The following is a 19,140-nucleotide window of genomic DNA, read 5'->3' as shown; positions in this document are numbered from 1 at the left end:
GGACCATTTTAGCTTATAAAGTAGAAATTAAAACTAAATATTGGCATGCCTTAAATTGCACAAATGTAAATAAAATCTGTAGCAATGATGGACACATTTCTGTTTCGAGCATTTCTTTTTGTGATTTAAAATCGTTTTGTTCTAGATTAATCACCCCCTAGCCCTTCCCTGGACCCCCCCCCCCCCCCTACACACACACCATCCCTCTAGTCACATTGAAGCTAGTTTTATTTAAGCTCATCCAAAAATTGATGTTAAATGTTTGTATGGTGTTTATATAAAAAAAAAATTCAGTTCCATCCAAAATATTCCTTACGGCACATCAGCAAGTCTATGTCTACAATGTTTATGGTTTGACAGAGCGTTTGCCTGGGGTGCTCGAGTCGTACGATCGAACCTCAGCGGTGGACCCATTGAGGTTTGTTTTGCTGTCCCAACAAATGATATATATAAGGTCGTGGTATGTGCAGCCCTGTCAGACAGAAAGTGCATATAAGAGATCTCCTGCTACTAATGACAAAATAAAGCGGGTTTTATCTGAAAACTACGTATCAGGATTACTAAATGTCTGACCTTCAAAGTTGAAGTTTGTTTTGTTTAACGACACCACTCGAGCACATTGATTTGTTATTCATCAGATATTGGATGTCAAACATTTGGTGATTTTGACATATAGTCTAAGAGAGGAAACCCGCTACATTTTTTCCGTTAGTAGCAAGGGATCATTTATATGTAACATCCCACAGACAGGACAGCACATTTGATGTACCAGTCGTGGTGCACTGGCTGGGGCGAGAAATAGCCCAATGGGCCCACCGACGGGGATCGATCCTAAACCGACCACGCATCAAGCGAGCGCTTTACAACTTGGCTACGTCCCGCCCCCGCCTGACGTTCAGTAGCCGATGATTAATAGTATTAATCAATATGCTGCCTTCCTTAAACAAAACAAACTTGAACTTTTATTAGCAAATAGAAGGAGAGGAGCGAGTAGCGACGTGTCGCGTAGTGAAATAATTGTTGAATACTGCATGCAAACTAGGATGTCATAATAATTATACAATGGATTAATATTCTTAAAGCCTACTTCTGTATTATTATTGATCTATAAATAAAATCTAGAAAGGTAAAATTTATGGAATGTTTATAATAGGCTATAATAGACATCCTTATAACTGAATGTTCGCAATGCATTTTACAAAAAAAATAAGAAAAATAAAATGAAAAAAAAAAAAATGAAAAAAGAGGTAATAATTATATGGAATGGTTAAAATATATTAATTTCATGTCTGTTTTTGCAAGCATAATGGTGATTATTATTGAATAAAATCAAATATTCAATAAAATTGTTCTCTTACTGTGGCCATTTGTCTGATGCCATTATTATGGAATGTCTAAAATAAATCTTGCAAAGTAATACCCAACTAAGATATGGAATGTATATCTTCTAAAAGACATTTCATAGCTATACGATGTTAAAAATGAACTTCTCAAAACCTAAATTAGCTATGGATACTAAAATAAATTTGTTAAAGCAATTAAGGATTTGTGATAATAATGTAACAAAAAAAACTAATATAAAAAATTTATATTTTACAACATCAAAATTTCAACAACAGATATAACGGATTCACCAACGCATTGTTACATTAATAAATATTCACATACGTAAGTGTATATATTATCATATACTCTTTCAGCCCATGCCGTCTGGAGTAACTGTCATTCCAAAACTGATTTGAAACAAGTCTGCGCTATGACTGTATGGCACAGATAAAACTTACTAATCACACGCGCATGCGCTGTATTGCACTCTGACCAACAATAAATGTTATTGTTGTTTTTGTTTTGTTTGTTAACACTGGGATATTTTGTCACGTTGCTTTCGAAACAATACTTAAATTGATCACCTTACGGTACAAACTGATAGTTAATTGCACGAACACGATAAACAACTGTTGAAATTGTTCTAGTTTGTTGCATTTTGTTCGTTTCGTCTTACAGGAATGTGTAAATCATCCTTTTGGTAATTCAAAATATTCAACGGAGACATCCTTTTTAATTAATTTTTCTCTGAAATTATGAACCGATACTGGTCACTATTTTCAGAGGTTATTTGTTTATCTTGAAAATAATGTGTAGTATAGATTCCAAAGCTTCATTTGTCGAGTTGAGCAATTTCACATTGCTGGTTAAAATATCGAACTACAGTTGGATCTCGTTGAGTCGAACTCCGAAAAGTCGAATACATCGCAACGCTCGAACCAAAAACGAAGTCCCGAGTTACACTTACACGATGTTAACCGAATGGTTAGGTCGAACTACCCGATGGGTCGAACACTTTCTCGAGCATCAGTGGGGTTCGAGCCAACAGGATTCAACAAATAGTTGCATATCTTTGCTTACGTAGGTTCTGAACATCCAATCTGATATCTGTAAGACTGACACAAGAACTGTGTAAACAGCATGTCGAATGTTCTCCTCTTTTGTGACACGTTGTCGGTTGGACGATGAAGTCTTTTAACATTTACGATAGAGCCACAGTTCTCTTCACAACACGACGCTTACCGACAGAAATCACGTCAAACTACAATACTAGTATCTTAGTTCAATACACCATCACTTCAAAAAGAAAAGAAAAAAAAAGAAAAAAGAAAACAAAGAGAGAGATCTTTTAGCGTAAAACATACTTTGGTCTATAACAAATGGCGGGCAGAACTCTCTTTGATAAGTGGAAGGTATATATGACTGGCGCTGTTACGAAAATCTTCCTTTGGGAGTGATTGTGAAAAATGGTACCTTTGTTCATTCACTCGGAATAGCAGCACATCTTGAAGCAACTTCAGAGTGTCTGGCGCCATTTCGAACGTCTACCTTCAACTGATATCAGTTAAAGAAAGAGACACTAAGTAGTAGTTTTGTTTTTAACTTGTAAATATATTCGATAATGCATGTTGACAATCCAGCTTGCATTTCTTACGCAACAGAACCTTCAAATATATCATTGTTCATGTGTGAAAACAAAAGTATTTTATTTAAAGTTCATCGTACAACCGTTGATATAGGTCCATGCTATTTTTCTTATTGTTCATCGCAAATAATAGTGGTTCAAGCTATCTCCGTTAAGGTCCATCCAAGACATCAGTTAATTCCAATCCAAGTTTTTTTCTTCTCTCTAGTTCACTGCAAACAGTCTTTAATGCCAAATCCAAGTTCTCTTCTTTAAAATGGACATCAGTTAATTCCAATCCAAGGTTTTTTTTCTCTCTAGTTCATTGCAAACAGTCTTTAATGCCAAATCCAAGTTATCTTCTTTAAAATTGAACTCGGATAACCGTTATTCAAGTTATCTTCATTAAAGCTCATACTATATCGATGACTAATAGCAGTTCAGGTTATCTTGTTTAAAGTTCATCGCAGGTCTTCTTTAAAATACATCCCAGGTAACTTTCAGTACTGGTCCATTGACAAAACGCAACGTCAACCAGAATTAGTTGATCTTTGGTCTTTACTGTAACAGTATACAAATAAATAAATATATATATATTAATGTTTTCGAGACATACGTGTATATAGTCAATAAAATATTGTGGTTAGCTGTGTTGTCACTCTGCACTGAAATATGAACTCTGCATGGAGTAAAGTTTGTCTATGGGGTTTATGAGAGCCGCCCCCGGAGTGATTTGATTGTGAGGTCCACTGTCGTGCATCAACATCTGGTCCAGTGTTTCGTTCTCCTCCATCTGTAGGTGCGAGTCAGAGTACATTCCGTCAGTGAGATTGTTGTTAGAGAATAGGTGACCTGCAAATTAAAAAAACATAAATATAAGCAATCAAGACTCATAAGTAAAAATGTATGTACCTAATTTAACGATTATGAAGAACAAAATAAATAATCAGATCACTTTCATTTAATTTTGCATGTCACATTACTACAATGCAATTCACGTCATAAATTCATTTTTATCAAATCATTATTCCCAAAGTTTAGCGTTGCTTACTCTTCGCTAAACTCTGGCGTGATATGTTTCCAGCAAACGTCACAAGGTGCTGGTCAGCTGACAATGAACACATCAATAACGGACCCCCCTCCCCCCCACACACACACACCTCAAATCAAAATATACTCATGAAAACATTCCTTTGCATGTATTGCACAAGGTATTTATTTGAAGGACAAATCAAATGGTTTTCAAGACATTTATTGGTAATTCGTAAACTCAATTTAGTTAATATCACCATCTTGTCAAATTTCAGCCATTTGAAAACTTTGCAGTTGGTTTGAGACCATTTTATTTGGTGCACAGAAACTGTTTTTGGCGAGCATATACTAGTATACACTTTGTGATTTTATTTGAACTCACCTTGTGTGGCATGGTCGAACGTCCTCATCTGATTCCCAAAGGTCTGGCTGTCCGACATCGGCGGCAAATCGGCTAAACCTGATTGAAACAAAAATACACAAAAACTGTGAACTCAAAATTCATATTTAATATTTTAAATAGTTGTTCTATTTTGTTTGTTTTACTCTGCTGTCACAAATTGTTAACTAGCACGTAAGGAAGAATAATACCTAACAGCGAACGAGAGACAGTCATGATCTGTTTAAACGTTTAATTTCTTTGTTTTTGGCGATTTTGTTTTTTTCTTCACCCATTTATGTCTACTGTTAATATACATGTACATATTGATGTTTCAGAACACTGTCCTTTATACACACTTCAGTTATTAGATATGTCTGTCCAAGGCCCGTTTCACAAAGCGATCTTAGCGCTAAGATCACATTAATTGAACAACTACCATGTGCACTTAAGGTAATTTTAGTACTAAGATCGCTTCATAAAAGTACTAAAACTTAAACATTTCCATTGGCCCGTTAACACCCGTGAATGAGTAGTCATTCAGATAGACTTGAAGAAACTGATTATGTCACAAGTGATGTATATCTGCATTATTAAAACACATGCTTTATTACTTACTTGGTAAGCCACTTTCGTCACTGTCAGCATTCCCGCAGTCTGTAGGAAATAATCAAAATACACAAAGCATTGAGTAGTGGTAGTGGTAGTGGTAGTGGTGGTGGTAGTGGTGGTGTGATAATCAAATTTAGAATCATGTTTCATATTGATCTATATGTTATTTTACAAAACTGACGAAATTGTGAGAACTCTCACTTTATTTTAACAATGCAATATGATTTTATGGGAAGTTCCTAATATTTATAAATAAAATTTCGTAATAAATTCCCCAATATTTATAAAGGGACTTTATGTGGAATTTATCAATATTTATAAATAAAATGTGGGAATTACTTACTCTTATAAATAATACTAATAGAATGAGAGAAATAAATATGGTTTTTTTTTTTTTAAATATAATTTATATATATACGTGTATATATATATATATATATATATATATATATATATATATATATATATATATATATATATATATATATATATATATATATATATTTCTCTTTTCTTTTCTTTTTTTTACCTGTCTCTTCACCCGAGGAATCACTATCATCGTCTGATTTTTTCCTCTTCTGTGACTTGGAACACTTTTTATCTCCGTTTGAATTATTATTGGGTTCTAGGTTCTGCTTTCTGGCAATCTTTTTAACCTGCAAGATAAAAACCCATCGATACAGAGATAATAAACGAGAGGTACTCCCCAATATGCAGAAACTAAATCCCCTTTATATAGTAAGTTTATATACGAATACGGCTAGAGAGCATTTAGTACTAAAAACTATCAATTTTGAAATTTTAGACCAAAGATATACTTTGTTAAGTACTGTGTCTAAAATATACATAGTTTCTAAAATCTGATGCCATAAACATTTAGTTTTATTCTTTTGGAGTTCACCCATAGCATTAAACTTACATGTATTTGTTTTTGCTAGTAAAAATGTTGCAAGAAGAAATCTCAAATACAAACGCAGGGTCGTACCCTCTCTGTGTGTGTGTGCGGGGGGGGGGGGGGGGGGGGGGGGGCGGGGGCGAGAATCTCACTTCTTTTTTTTAACTCCAGAAAATAGCATACACATCTCAGGGTTTAATCTGTATTGTGTTTCATTTGTTTATAAAAAGTAGTACGTCGCCGTACGTCATGTCAGTACTTTTCATAACGTGCACGGCGAGTTGCTTCCCTCTATGTAGACTATTTAAAACGGCGGGGGACTTTTGACGGTTGTCGTTGGAAGATTTATTTTGTTAATAATGACACAAGTACTTCAATCGGGATTTAGTGAGTACGGTAGGTTATACATTTTTGGTTTGTGTGTCCATTTGTTGCACTATTTCGGTTGAGAACCGTTTGAAACATAGTGCCACAAGTTTTGAATACCAGCTACATATAGGGTATGTAACAAGGTTCGGACGTAAAAAGAACCTTTCTATGTCCCTTTGGACTAGTGGTCACCCGAATGACGTCATGTCCGACTTCGGGAATGACGTCATGTCCCAGTTCAGGAATGACGTCATGTCCCAGTTTAGGAATGACGTCATGTTCCTAGCCAAGACGCACAGGCTCAAGCATTCCTTCATTTCTATAAAATTCAACCAACTTTCCAGACGAACTAAGTTGTATTATTTCAATAAACTTTTGTCAATAATAATATAGAAAGGTGGTATGTAATAAATACAGAACCACATACCATGTTAATTTGTGCACTCGTTTATAGTGCGCAAGATTTATATTATACCACTCGTGATACCATATTCTTGCGCACGATAAACTCGAGCAATAAATAACATGGCAAAACAACTGGTATGTGGTTCTGTCTATAGATTACACTTGAGCTTAAGGACGTTTTGTCAGCTCTTCCTACTTCGCCTGTAAGAGGACTGCCACTCATAATGCTGGGTAGGCAATTTTCAACATGCACAAAGACATTTATTACAATAATAAAGCAGGTACTTCCGTGAACTTATATATTGTGTTACACTACGTGGAGGTCCATATTTAAGTATTTTATTGAACCATTTATTTTTCAAGTAAAATGGTACATTTATAAACTTTATCGCAGACTCAACAAGGAGACAATAAATTATAATTGAGACGGAAACAACGTGAGAACTAACTTAGCCAGTGTCAAACAGTGCAGTAGTATTTTTGTTTTTGTACTGGTACAATATTATTAAGACAAAGATTAATTTTACTTGTAGAATGCAGAAAATTGCATTTCAGGGCATCTAGTTTTCAAAATTTTACGGTGGAGCACAACTCAGAACCCTCTAGAAACTTTGCTATATGTCCTCGATCTCAGACAGTCCCCCCCCCCCCCCCCAAGTTTACTTGCCTCCGCCGTGCCTGTGGTACATTTACAGTTGTAACTGTGTGAGAGCCGGTACCGGGCTGCGAACCCTGTACCTACCAGTCTTGTTTCCGATGGCTTAACCACACCACCACCAAGGCTGGTGACCAGTTCACAAGTAAATAAGATAACGTACAACTTTAATCATTTAAACGCGTCCCCACCCCATGGGCGGATCCAAGGGGGGGGGGACCAGGGGGACGCCCCCCCCCCCCCAAAAATTGTTCAAGTGCCCTCAAAATGTCCAAGTGCCCTTTTTGTTTGTAGAATTTTTTTTTTTTTAAGTAAACAATAATTATATTGTAGATAAATGAAATCAAGATTTTCGTGTACATGCGCAAGCTTGCAGATATGTGTCTGTGTTATTGAGTCTCAATGGGGCCCCATTGAGGTTCTAACGCGAGTGACGCCAATTTACTTCATTATTGCTAGTATATTATGACGTAGAACTGTAGGAATTCATATTAATTGTAAATATCAAAACTTGTAGTAAGGTGCCCTTTTGACGAGTCAATGTGCCCTTCTTTTTTGGTCCCCCCCTAAAAATATTTCCTGGATCCGCCCATGCACCCCCCCCCCCAAACTAAGTACACCTATCTTATACTTTTGAAACAGCCATCACAAATTGTGAATTAATTTACGTGTCACACGAGGAATAAAACCAACAGAGATTGCAAAAGGTTTCCATGGAAGGCAGTGCAACGTCAAAACAACGTATTGCAAAATTTGTACACTAATATGCTTTAGACAGAGGATTTTGATGGTACTAGTGGGCATGGGCGTACGACCGGGGGGCAGGGGGGCAATTGCCACCCCCCCCCCCCCCAATTCGGGCAAAACAGTGGGGAAAATTCGGGCAGTTTTTATCTGGGTAAAATTTCGGGCAAATCAACCCCTCCAGCCCCCCTAAATCAAAACGTCCCCATACGCCCATGTTAGTGGGTGCGCACTCCCTCTAGATCCACACCTGAAAACAATTGTTAATGAGTTTTTGTGTGTATGTGTGTGTGTTTTTTTGTTGTTGCTATTTGTTTGGGTTTTGATTTGTTTTGTTTTGTTTTTGTTTTGTTGTTTTGGGCGGTGGAGGGGGGGGGGGGGGGGAGCTAGCATAATGCGAATATACAAACAAAATAAATAAAAATATTTTAGGATGGTTTGTTTTTGTTTCTTTGGTAATGTGTGGTATTCGTGTGTTTTTTGTTAGTTTTTGTTTGTTTTGTTTGGGGTTTTTTTGTGCCGTGTCATAACTAAAGTTTACCTTTGCCCTTTGATTCTGAAACCAAACTTGGACAACTCTGACACTTAAACCAGTTTCTGCCGCTAGTGCTTCCCGGACCTAAAAATAAAATAATTAAAATTAATTACCGTAAGTGAGCTTTTAATTTAATTAAGAGACATTAATTTTAACATTCAGAAACTAATATCACCAATACGTAGCTAAAAGGTGAAAATGAGCTGCACCGTTTCAGATCATCGTATATAATATAATAAGGAAGAAAATGGGAGAAAATTATTTCAATTTCATTAAAGTATTATAAATCTTTAAAATTAAGTAAAAGTGGAATTTGAAGTGATGGGGGTGCTTTGGAGAGTGTATAACTCCGTGCTTTCTAAATCAGGGCCCCTATTTTCGAAGCCATTTTAGTGCTACTAAATCATAAAAACCATCGTAGATTGTGACGTCACCACAGCACACGCCATAGTGACGTCATAGTTTACGATGCTTTTACGATTTCGTAAACTAAGATCGCTTCGAAAATATGGACCTTCTCTTATCGTGATGAATGAAGAACGAAAAAAAAATCCACAAAATCATAAATTTGTATGGACACCTTTGAGAGTGATAACACGTGTTTGAACTTACCTTTCGACAAGGCTTCGGGTTCACTTCAAACGACTGTTTGAACTTTCTCCTTTGACTCGTTGTTAGTATCGTTCTCGGTCTCTTGGGACCTTTGTTCGCCGAGTCTCGGCTGTCTGGATCGTCGAACCCCAAGTCGCTTGTATCACCTGCAAAAAAGAAGAAGAAAAAAATGCATGTTTATTTAATGGCATCATAGAACACGTTTAAACTCCAGCTATTTGATGTTTAAAGTGTATGGTCTAGAAAAGTGCGATACGAAACTCGCTGCACTGATAACGGCACAGTCATTATCAGTGGCGGATCCAGAAAATTCATTTAGGGGGGCCCAAATGACATGAGGTGGAATGCCAAGGGAACTTTGGGGGAGGTTTGGAGGGGGATCGTAAAAAAAGAAAGAAAATTAATATATATTAAAATTATAACTATCGTAAAATAGTTATAATAGGCCCCCCTAGATCCGCCTCTGAGTATTGATTAGCAGCCCGGTCTATTTTAAAATGGAACTTCGCACAAAGAGGACTACACATTATCACCATAAAGTTTGTCAAAGTTTGTTTTGTTTAACGACACCACTGGAGTACATTGATTTATTAATCATCAACTATTGGATGTCAAACATTTGGTAGTTTTGACATAGTCTTAGAGAGGAAAAGTTAAAATTTGTTTTGTTTAACGACACCACTAGAGCACATTGATTTATTAATTATCGGCTACTGGATGTCAAACATTTGGTAGTTTTGACATATAGTCTTAGTGAGGAAACCCGCTACATTTTTGCAATAGTAGCAACGGATCATTTATATGCACCATCCAACAGACAGGATAGCACATACCACGACCTCGTAGTACACTGGCTAGAACGAGAACATTAATACCAGTCATCTAGGCTACTAAATTGTTGAATTCAATCAAATAATCCCTTACAGTTGCATTAGCAACTCTTTAATATGATAAACAAATGTATATCAAACCCATCACATACATGTATATTTTTAAAAAATCAACAATATTTACATTAAAGGGACATTCCTGAGTTTGCTGCACTTTTTAAGATGTTATCGACTAACAGAGACTTTTTAACGATTGTAATTACATATCAAATATCACCCAGAGCGAGGAGTAACGACTTAGTAGGTAGGTGTAAGACCACTGCACCCTCTTCTCTCTCATAAACCACTAACCAACTAACCCGCTGCCCTGGACAGACAGACCAAATAGCTGAAATGTGTGTGCCCAGGACAGCGTGCTTAAACCTTAATTGGAGATAAACACGAAAATAAGTTAAAATGAAATGAACTCTGTACCTACCAGCCTTATGTCCGATGGCTTAACCACGACACCACCGATGCCGGTTCTATTATTTTTATAAGGGTAGGGGTGGAGTCTGTGGTCCCACTGGTCCCCTCCCTTAAATCCGTCCTTGCACACACACACACACACACACACACACACACACACACAGAGAGAGAGAGAGAGAGAGAGAGAGAGAGAGAAAGATATACATACATACATATACACACACACACACACATATATATATATCTATATCTATAAAGAAACAACATTTGCATACTTTTTGGACTGAGTGGACACAGACTAAATCCTTTTTCGAAGTCCATCCTGCAAAACAACTGTCCGTCTTTGACGACGTACTGGTCACCCTTCTGGAGCTGGTGGCCGCAGGCGACACACGCGAAACACGGGAGATGGTACACGTAATTGAGAGCCCGCATCACCAGTTCATTGGTAGGAATGTATTGTAAGCAGCCATTGCACTTTGCCCCAAACATCCTGCAAAAAGAAATTCTAATAAATAAAGTAACTATTAAATAATATACAGTACGAAACTCCCAAACCGGGGACATTTTATTTTATTTTATATATATCTCATCAAAAATGTTACAAAATACTCCTAACGTTTCGGCAGCTTCACGAAGAATTGAAAACCAAAACAACACCATAGCTTTATTAAAGGGACATTCCTGAGTTTGCTGCAATTTTTAAGATATTATTGACTAACAAAGACTTTTTAACGATTGTAATTACATATCAAATATATTTTTCTGCATAAAATATTAGTGTCTGTATATTAAACGTGTTTCTGATCGTTTGAATATTTGTACTAGGTTAAATTTCATTTTATTTCCTAAAATATGTTTCTTTCGTACGTACGAAATTATTTGAAGGCAAAATCCAATTTGTGCTTCTTACAAATATTAAGACGACCAGAAACACATTGAATATACAGACACTGATATTCTAAACAAGTTAATATATTTAATATGTAAGTTTAATCGTAGAAATATTTTATTAGTCGGAAACATCTTACAATGCAGCAAACTCAGGAATGTCCCTTTAAAGTGAATAAATGTAAAAAGCTATCAACATTACAAGCAAGTAAGTGAAAGTTTGCTTTGAGCTCAATGATTTTATTAATCATCGACTGAAACATTTATCGAATTTCTACTAGGGATCTTACATTATATCATATACCACGGCCGTTCATATACACGTATATACCAAATGTTTGGCATCCAGTAGACGATGATTAATAAGTCAATGTGGTCTATTGGAGTCGTTAAACAAAACAAAATTGTGGGGGAACTACTGGTTGGAACGTCGGGGGGGGGGGGGCTCTCCAGTTACATAATGAGTTCTGCCAATGGGCTAGATATGCCCCCCACCCTCCCCCCGCCCGGAGACCCGATGTTGATAACTACGATTACTGTTGTTCGCTTGTAATCGTTACCGATGGTCGTCGAGACAAAAAGCTATGCTTGGCAACAAAACTAAAAATTAAAATTGTAATTAAAGTATTTATAAGAGACGGAACTTGTTTTGTTGCATTTTAAAGCTAGGCGTTTGATGCTATTAGCACGGTAAAATAAGCAAACCTCCCCCCCAAAAAAAAAACCCCCACAACAAAAACAACAACAACAACAAACAAACCCAACAACAAAACGGTGGATCTGGGGGAGGGTGGACGAAAGAACTAGAAATACAGGCAGAATTTATATCATAGTATCACCTTGTGTACAAAATAAAAACAACCACGATCATCATTGTTTATAAGCGTTGGCCTACAAATATTATGAGAGTATGAATGTACGAATGAATAAACGAATGAACGAACGAACGAACGAACGAATGAATGAATGAATGAATGAATGGATGGATGAATGCATGCATGGATGGATGAATGAATGAATGAATGAGGTCTGACAACAACTAATAATAATCATAATAATAACTGATAATAATAATAAATAAATAAATATTTAATAAATAATAATAATAATAATAATAATAATAATAATAATAATATTGTAAAAAATAAACACTACAGATTATTCAGTTATGAAACACTTTATGAAATTGTTTATTGCAGCCTTGGTTTTAATCATCTTCATAAATCAAGGCTAATATTCGTTCCTCGTATTCAGCCTTGATACATGTCGTCAAGAAATCGTGCCACAAAATGCTTAAATTTCATTGGATGCGATGAGATCTGATTGCAACGAATCGCAAAGCTTCTTACAGATTCCCTTGTTATTGTAAACAAAGATGGCAGCGTCAGCGTCCGTGGAAACGTGTCGTGTTTGTCACGATATGTTAAAAAAAAAGGTTTCGGCGGTTAATTTTTGGTATTGCTTTCAAGATTGTCACATGTTACCGATGCTGTGATTGGTCAGCGATGTCATCGTGTAAGGGACATAATCGGTGTTACAAATTTTCTTCCAATAGTAGTGGATATCAGTAATCTTGACTACATGTATCAAGGCTGAATACGAGGAACGAATATTAGCCTTGATTTATGAAGATGGGTTTTAATACGAGAGAGTTTGACACCCAATAGCCGATGTAATTTTCGTGCTGGGGTGTCGTTAAACATCTATTCTATTACGAGAGAGAAAAGACAGAAAGAGAACATTACATTAAGAAAAGAGCGGAGGAAAATGAAGACAAAATATTAAACGTAACAGAAAAAAAGAGACAGACAACCCTCCCACCCCCCCCCCCCCTAAAAAAAATCAATAAAAAACAAAACAAATTCAACCTAATAAACAGGACACATACTTTAATTTCCTGAGTCAAAAAAAAAAGAAGAGAAAAAAGTGATACATTTTTGTATATAAAGTTGCAATATTTGTATTTATTATTTAAGCAGGTGAGTCAAAAAAAAAGACTCCAAACCCTGAGAAGGTGTAAAAGTGATACATTTTTGTATATAAAGTTGCAATATTTGTATTTAAAAAAAACAGTAGAATATTTACGTCTAATAGCCGATGCAGGCTTACTTTAGTTCAACTAAAGTAAGTTGACATTTCCGTACATCTCATTGTAATTTACTGTACGCACAGCGTGGTAAAATAAAAAATATTTCCAGTACTGATTATCTTTTAAAATACTCAGAAATATATCTAAGTTTTGTATTGTTAATTTAATTCCTAAAAGACTTATATTGTTGATAGTATTATTTTTATGCCCCCCCTCCCCCCATCCTCCACCCCCCCCATATCAATGGTTTCTCCACAATTGCTATTAACTATATAAATACATGTACATATATAAAGTAAAGTGTTATTTAACGACGCCACTAGAACACATTGACTTTTTATCTTGTCATCGGCTATTAGACGTCAAACATATGGTCATTCTGACACTGTTTTTTTTAGAGGAAACCCGTTGCCGCCACATAGACTACTCTTTTACGACAGGCAGCAAGATATCTTTTATTTGCGCTTCCCACAGGCAGGATAGCACAAACCATGGCCTTTGTTAAACCAGTTATGGATCACTGGTCGCTGCAAGTGGTTTACACCTACCCATTGAGCCTTGCGGAGCACTCACTCAGGGTTTGGAGTCAGTATCTGGATTAAAAATCCCATGCCTCGACTGGGATCCGAACCCAGTACCTACCAGCCTGTAGACCGATGGCCTAACCACAACGCCACCGAGGCCGGTATTGTACGTAATATATATTCGATATCAGTAGTAGTATTACTAAACAGTGATGCCTGTTTTATGATTGTTATTGTTTTCATGTTGTATATATCAAAGGTGAGAGTACAATATAAATATAATGGAAAATACAATGTCATTAATAACAAGTACTAACCGTTTTATTTTTTCAGTCATAAAATATATATGGGTGGTGGTGGTGGTGGTGGTTACTGTTTGATACCTAAAATCAATTTGTAAGATTATTTAAGGGGCTTTGCAAATATAAAACAATTCCAATAATACAAAGAAAAAATGGATGTGGGTGGGTGGGTGAATGGTCCATTTTGAATTTTAAAAAACTGGATTTATTTTTTTTTTTTTTTTTTTTTTTTTGCAATGGAGTTAATACAAGAGTCAATTTTTATTATTATTATTTATATTTTTAAAATTTCTGTTGAAATGGCTGTTCAGCAAGTCTAACTAACAAAATAATTAAACACCAATGTATTACACATCAATTGTTATAGATCACTATCCATGTCCAACTGTATACATGTTTTGAATTTCAGTCTGAATCAGTTTCTGTCAGTTTTGTTATTTTTAACATATTTTGTTGTTGCTTAGAACATGATCCATATATATGTTAAGCAGTGGTTAAGCAGTGAATATGAACCAAGTGGACCTTTTTCTACTTTGTTTTTGCACCACCAGAAACTCCATATGTATAAACCTGTATGTTTTAGTTCTGATAGCGGACCATTTGCTTCAGCGGTGTGTGTGTGTGGGTGTGGGGGGGGGGGGGGGGGTGTCCGTCCGAACCCCTCTAGCCTACGCCCCTGACCAGTCGACGGAACACCGATGCGCACAACGCTATATAGCCATTGTTCATATATATAGAGAGGGTCGGAAACGAAGATCGATCAGACACACACCCCTACTCGCTTAAAACAATAAATATAAAACATTAAAACATTACATTTACACCACAAAACTTATATAAGTGACGTCGATTCCTAGAATGATAATCTTTCGTTTAATGGTATTCAATGAATAATTTCCATGTCATATTAACCGAAAACTCGTCTAAAAAAACACTTGGCGCCATAAAAATTTAATTTAGGCTCACAAAAGTGAGGTTAGACCAGGACCCGAACGCCCGTGCTCCCAACCCCGACACTGCTATATGATCTGGAACAATAAAAAAATTTTTGTTTTTTTTTTTAAAACCCGAAAGAAGGATGATACCATTGAGATTTGCCAGTGCTACTCAAAGCAAAGCATAACCGAGTAAAACAATGTTTTGCCCTAGTACAAGAAATACCTAGATCTGGTGAGTACTGGGCGAAGATTTTTAGAAAGATAACGAGAGGAAACCTGCTGCCGATACTCAATGGCTTACTCCTACCGAAAAAGCAGCACGGGATCTTTTATATCCATCTTTCCATACTAAGACATGACAGTACATACCACAGCCTTTGGTACACCAATCGTGGGGCACTGGTTGGAACAGAAAAAAAGCCCAATGGTCCACCGAGAAGATTCGATCTCACGACCCAAGCACCTAAAGGTGAGCTCTCTACCGACAGCTAAATCTCGTCTCCGAATTGGGATTATGTCTGTATATACCTCTTGTAATTATTTGATTAATTGAACTCTGGATATTTCACTTCATTAAGAAAACATCGTTGAAACATTCCATGATATGATTTTGAGAATTGCAGAATCCTATTTTCTTTTATTAGAATCCTATTTTCTTTTATTAGAAGACCATGTCGATGTCAGCGCTACGTTATTGTATTCTGGGCTCGTAGCCCAGTAGTAAAGTGCACACCTGATGCGCGATCGGTCTAAGATCGATCCTCGTCGGTGAGCCCATTGGGCTATTTCTCGTTCCAGCAAGTGCACCACGAATGGTATATCAAAAGCCGTGGTATCTGCTATCCTATCTGTGGGATGGTGCATATAAAATATCCCTTGCTACTAATGGAAAAATGTAGAGGGTTTCCTCTCTAAATTACCATATGTTTGACATCTAATAGCCGATGATTAATAAATCAATGTGCTCTAGTTGTGTCGTTAAACAAAACAAACTGCTTTCTTCTTCTATCTGGGCCCGTGATTATAAAACTTTTATAGTCCGTCCCATAGGGAACGCCTTCTTTCATGCTATGGAATTTACTGTAATTTATTTATTTCCAAGCAGATTGTTTTCTAAATTTCACAGAAAAATATGATTTTTTGTCGTCATTTCCAAAACACTTTTAATTTTCTATCAAACCAAACTGAAATTATTTACACCCCCCCCCCCCCCCCCCCCCCCCCCCCCACACACACACACACAAAAACAACAACAAAAAACACACAAAAAACCCAACATTTTTGTAGGATGATGGGACGGACTATAGACTCAATATCTAATGACGTCAGATGCATACAATGTGTATGGTGTTGTCATGACGTTAAAGTCTTGACTCTGTTAAAGTTTTTAAAAGGTTTCATAAGCATAGAGCCTGGTACTCACAACCGTACCTAAAACACTTTTTATCAGCGCTATTGTCTGTACTTTCCACTGGTAATTCTTCACAACAAGAACTTGTAGAACTTGGAATAACTAGTAATAATCTGTCATCTTCCATATTGTTTTACATTTTAACATCACAATTTATCCTTATAACGTTGTCAGAATTTTAAAAAACCGCCATCTTAACTCATGACGTCATGATATATAATTATATAAAGTGACGTCGTCGGGTATGACGTGCCCTGATGACATTACTAGTCATTAGTTTTACGTTTATCGAGAAATGAACAAACTTGTGTTGCTACGGCTGGACCAATGGAATGGCTTTAAATTGTAATGAATATAACGGAAATTTACTAAGTCCACGTACAAATTTGCAGTACAATCATGTAAGCCTAAGTTACCGTATATTAAAAATGTAAATTTTTTCAAAGTAGGCCTATGAACAAATTGCCGCGCAGCAAACCGACCAAGAACGAAATTTTAATGTGGAATATTTAATAAATAGAGAAGAATACATGAGTGTATTATTCTATTTCTTACATATCCTCAAAAACCAGGTTTTAAGCAAATTTAACATCTGGACTAAAAGTTATTTACAGCCCGTGTAGGCCTACTTGTAGCTAACGTACGCGTCATAGACAAATGATTGTCAGGTTAACTATACGTCACAGTGCAATTAGATTTCCAGGGGCGGATTATAGGGGGTTTCCCCAGTTGCACGGACCCCCCTCCCCCCACCCCGACTAAAAAAACCCAAAAAAACCCCACCACGTAGATCTAAATTGATGTCCACGTAAAATGTATAATTTCAAATCATAAAGATTTACATATTGTTTCGGACCACCCCACCCTCCTTACCTAAAGCATAAACCGCCCCTGATTTCGACCGTGCTGTTGTTTGATTGGATATATGGCATTGCTGACCTGGTCATCACCTAGGAGCAGCCAGTCGTATGTCTTGAAATTGTTAACAAACGTACATGTGTTAACAAGTATTTGTTATTAAAAATAACAAATGATGCTCTCACCAACGGGTGTGTAAGAATGTGAAATATTTAATAAAAACTATTTATTTTGTAAACTAATGGGTAGCTTTACTAATAGAAAAAAACAACAGTGCTTATCAATCCAGACTCGCTAAGGTGCATCAAATACAACATGTTTAAAATTAAGAGTCAATTTTATGACGTTCATATTACTTCTGTCTACAAACACATATAGAGTCCGTCCCATCCTCCAACTTGGACAGAATCAAACTAAAGGTCTGTGCACACAAAAATTGTATTTTTGGGTTATTTCCAAAACAGTTTTTTTTCTTACGTTAGGGGCCTAAACCTACAAGAAGAAACCCGATACCGCTATCCGAAACAGACTTAGCCTAGCCTACTTTGTTTCGAATAGGGGTGCCGGGTTTCTTCTTGCAGTGTGTGTAGACTATACTACTACTAGTAGTCATCGGGAAACATATAAGTAAACCTTATACTGCTAAGAGTAAACTTCAAAACAATCAAACTAAGGTCTGTGACATCATATTTCGGAAATGTTGAAAATGGACATTTTTTAAAAACTCTAAGTGGAATTTAGCCATATTTTCACATAAGTCTATACAGGACACTCGAGCTGCAAATACACCGTGCAGAGCTCGAATCTAGAAAAAACAGGCAGCATATGCCGCTCAGAATGCACAATATTATGCTTTCCAGGTACGTGTGCGGGGGGGGGGGGGGGGGGGGGGTCGAAACTCCCGCAAATTTTCCTTTTTAATAATATATTTCCGTAGGAGCATGACTCGACCCCCAAAGCCTCCGACGCCACAGTCTAGACCCCCCCCCCCCCCCCCCCCCCCAGCTAAAATCCCTACACACAGGCCTGCTTTCTAATAATCAGTTTCATATCTATAGAGGTTTTGATTTCCATCCATTTTGTGACAATATGGCAGATATATCGAGCATTCTGCATTTTCTGGAGCAATAATATAATCTTATGCTTTCATTCGTGTTACTATTGCTATTTCTCGTTCCAGCCAGTGCTCCACAACTGGTGTAACAAAGGTCGTGGTATGTACTATCCTGTCTGTGGGATGGTACATATAACATAACCCTTGCTGCTAATCGAAAAAGAGTTGCCCATGAAGTGGCGACAGAGGGTTTTCTCTTTGAATATCTGTGCGGTTCATACTCATATGTCCGACGCCATATAACCGTAAATAAAATGTGTTGAGTGCGTCGTTAAATAAAACATTTCCTTCCTTCCTTCCTTCATTCGTGTTATCTCAGTCTTCCGCGTCAAAAGTAATTCGATAACGTCAAAATACTTTTCATTGTCATATACAAAATGTGTCCATCCCGATTGCATTTAATAAACATATTATGCACTCATTTCTAGTAGAATTGCTTCTCACTTTCTTAGCATTTGCCTCCATCTTGAAATTTAGGAACCAAAAGTTGTTAGAGCATTACACACCTGTCAATCACTTCTATTTGT

At 36.7% G+C, this 19,140-nt stretch overlaps 1 protein-coding gene across 1 annotated transcript; it reads right to left on the bottom strand.

Moving 5' to 3' along the window:
- Nucleotides 1-1,212: 1,212 nt before the first annotated feature.
- Nucleotides 1,213-16,841, bottom strand: LOC121384496 (LIM homeobox transcription factor 1-beta.1-like). Its single transcript, XM_041514903.1, has 8 exons — nt 16,662-16,841; nt 10,762-10,979; nt 9,189-9,334; nt 8,583-8,660; nt 5,503-5,629; nt 4,980-5,018; nt 4,365-4,442; nt 1,213-3,802 (listed from the first exon to the last, which is right to left on the bottom strand). Exons 1-8 carry the CDS (start codon nt 16,766-16,768, stop codon nt 3,606-3,608), a joined length of 990 nt encoding a protein of 329 aa, XP_041370837.1. The 5' UTR covers nt 16,769-16,841; the 3' UTR covers nt 1,213-3,605.
- Nucleotides 16,842-19,140: the final 2,299 nt, after the last annotated feature.

The sequence above is a fragment of the Gigantopelta aegis genome, chromosome 10 (genome assembly GCF_016097555.1).
Source record: "Gigantopelta aegis isolate Gae_Host chromosome 10, Gae_host_genome, whole genome shotgun sequence".
Taxonomy (NCBI): Eukaryota; Metazoa; Mollusca; class Gastropoda; order Neomphalida; family Peltospiridae; genus Gigantopelta; species Gigantopelta aegis.
The sequence above is the reverse complement of the archived record's forward strand: the minus strand, read 5'-3'. Positions and strand labels throughout refer to the sequence as shown.

What these genes read in the sequence shown, in the direction of transcription:
- LOC121384496 (XM_041514903.1), bottom strand. Translation starts at nt 16,768, where the DNA reads ATGGAAGATGACAGATTATTACTAGTTATTCCAAGTTCTACAAGTTCT. An exon ending in GCTGATAAAAAGTGTTTTAG is followed by an intron (nt 10,980 to 16,661) that starts GTACGGTTGTGA and finishes TTCTTTTTGCAG; the next exon opens with GATGTTTGGGGCAAAGTGCA. An exon ending in TTCCTCGGGTGAAGAGACAG is followed by an intron (nt 5,019 to 5,502) that starts GTAAAAAAAAGA and finishes TATTTCCTACAG; the next exon opens with ACTGCGGGAATGCTGACAGT.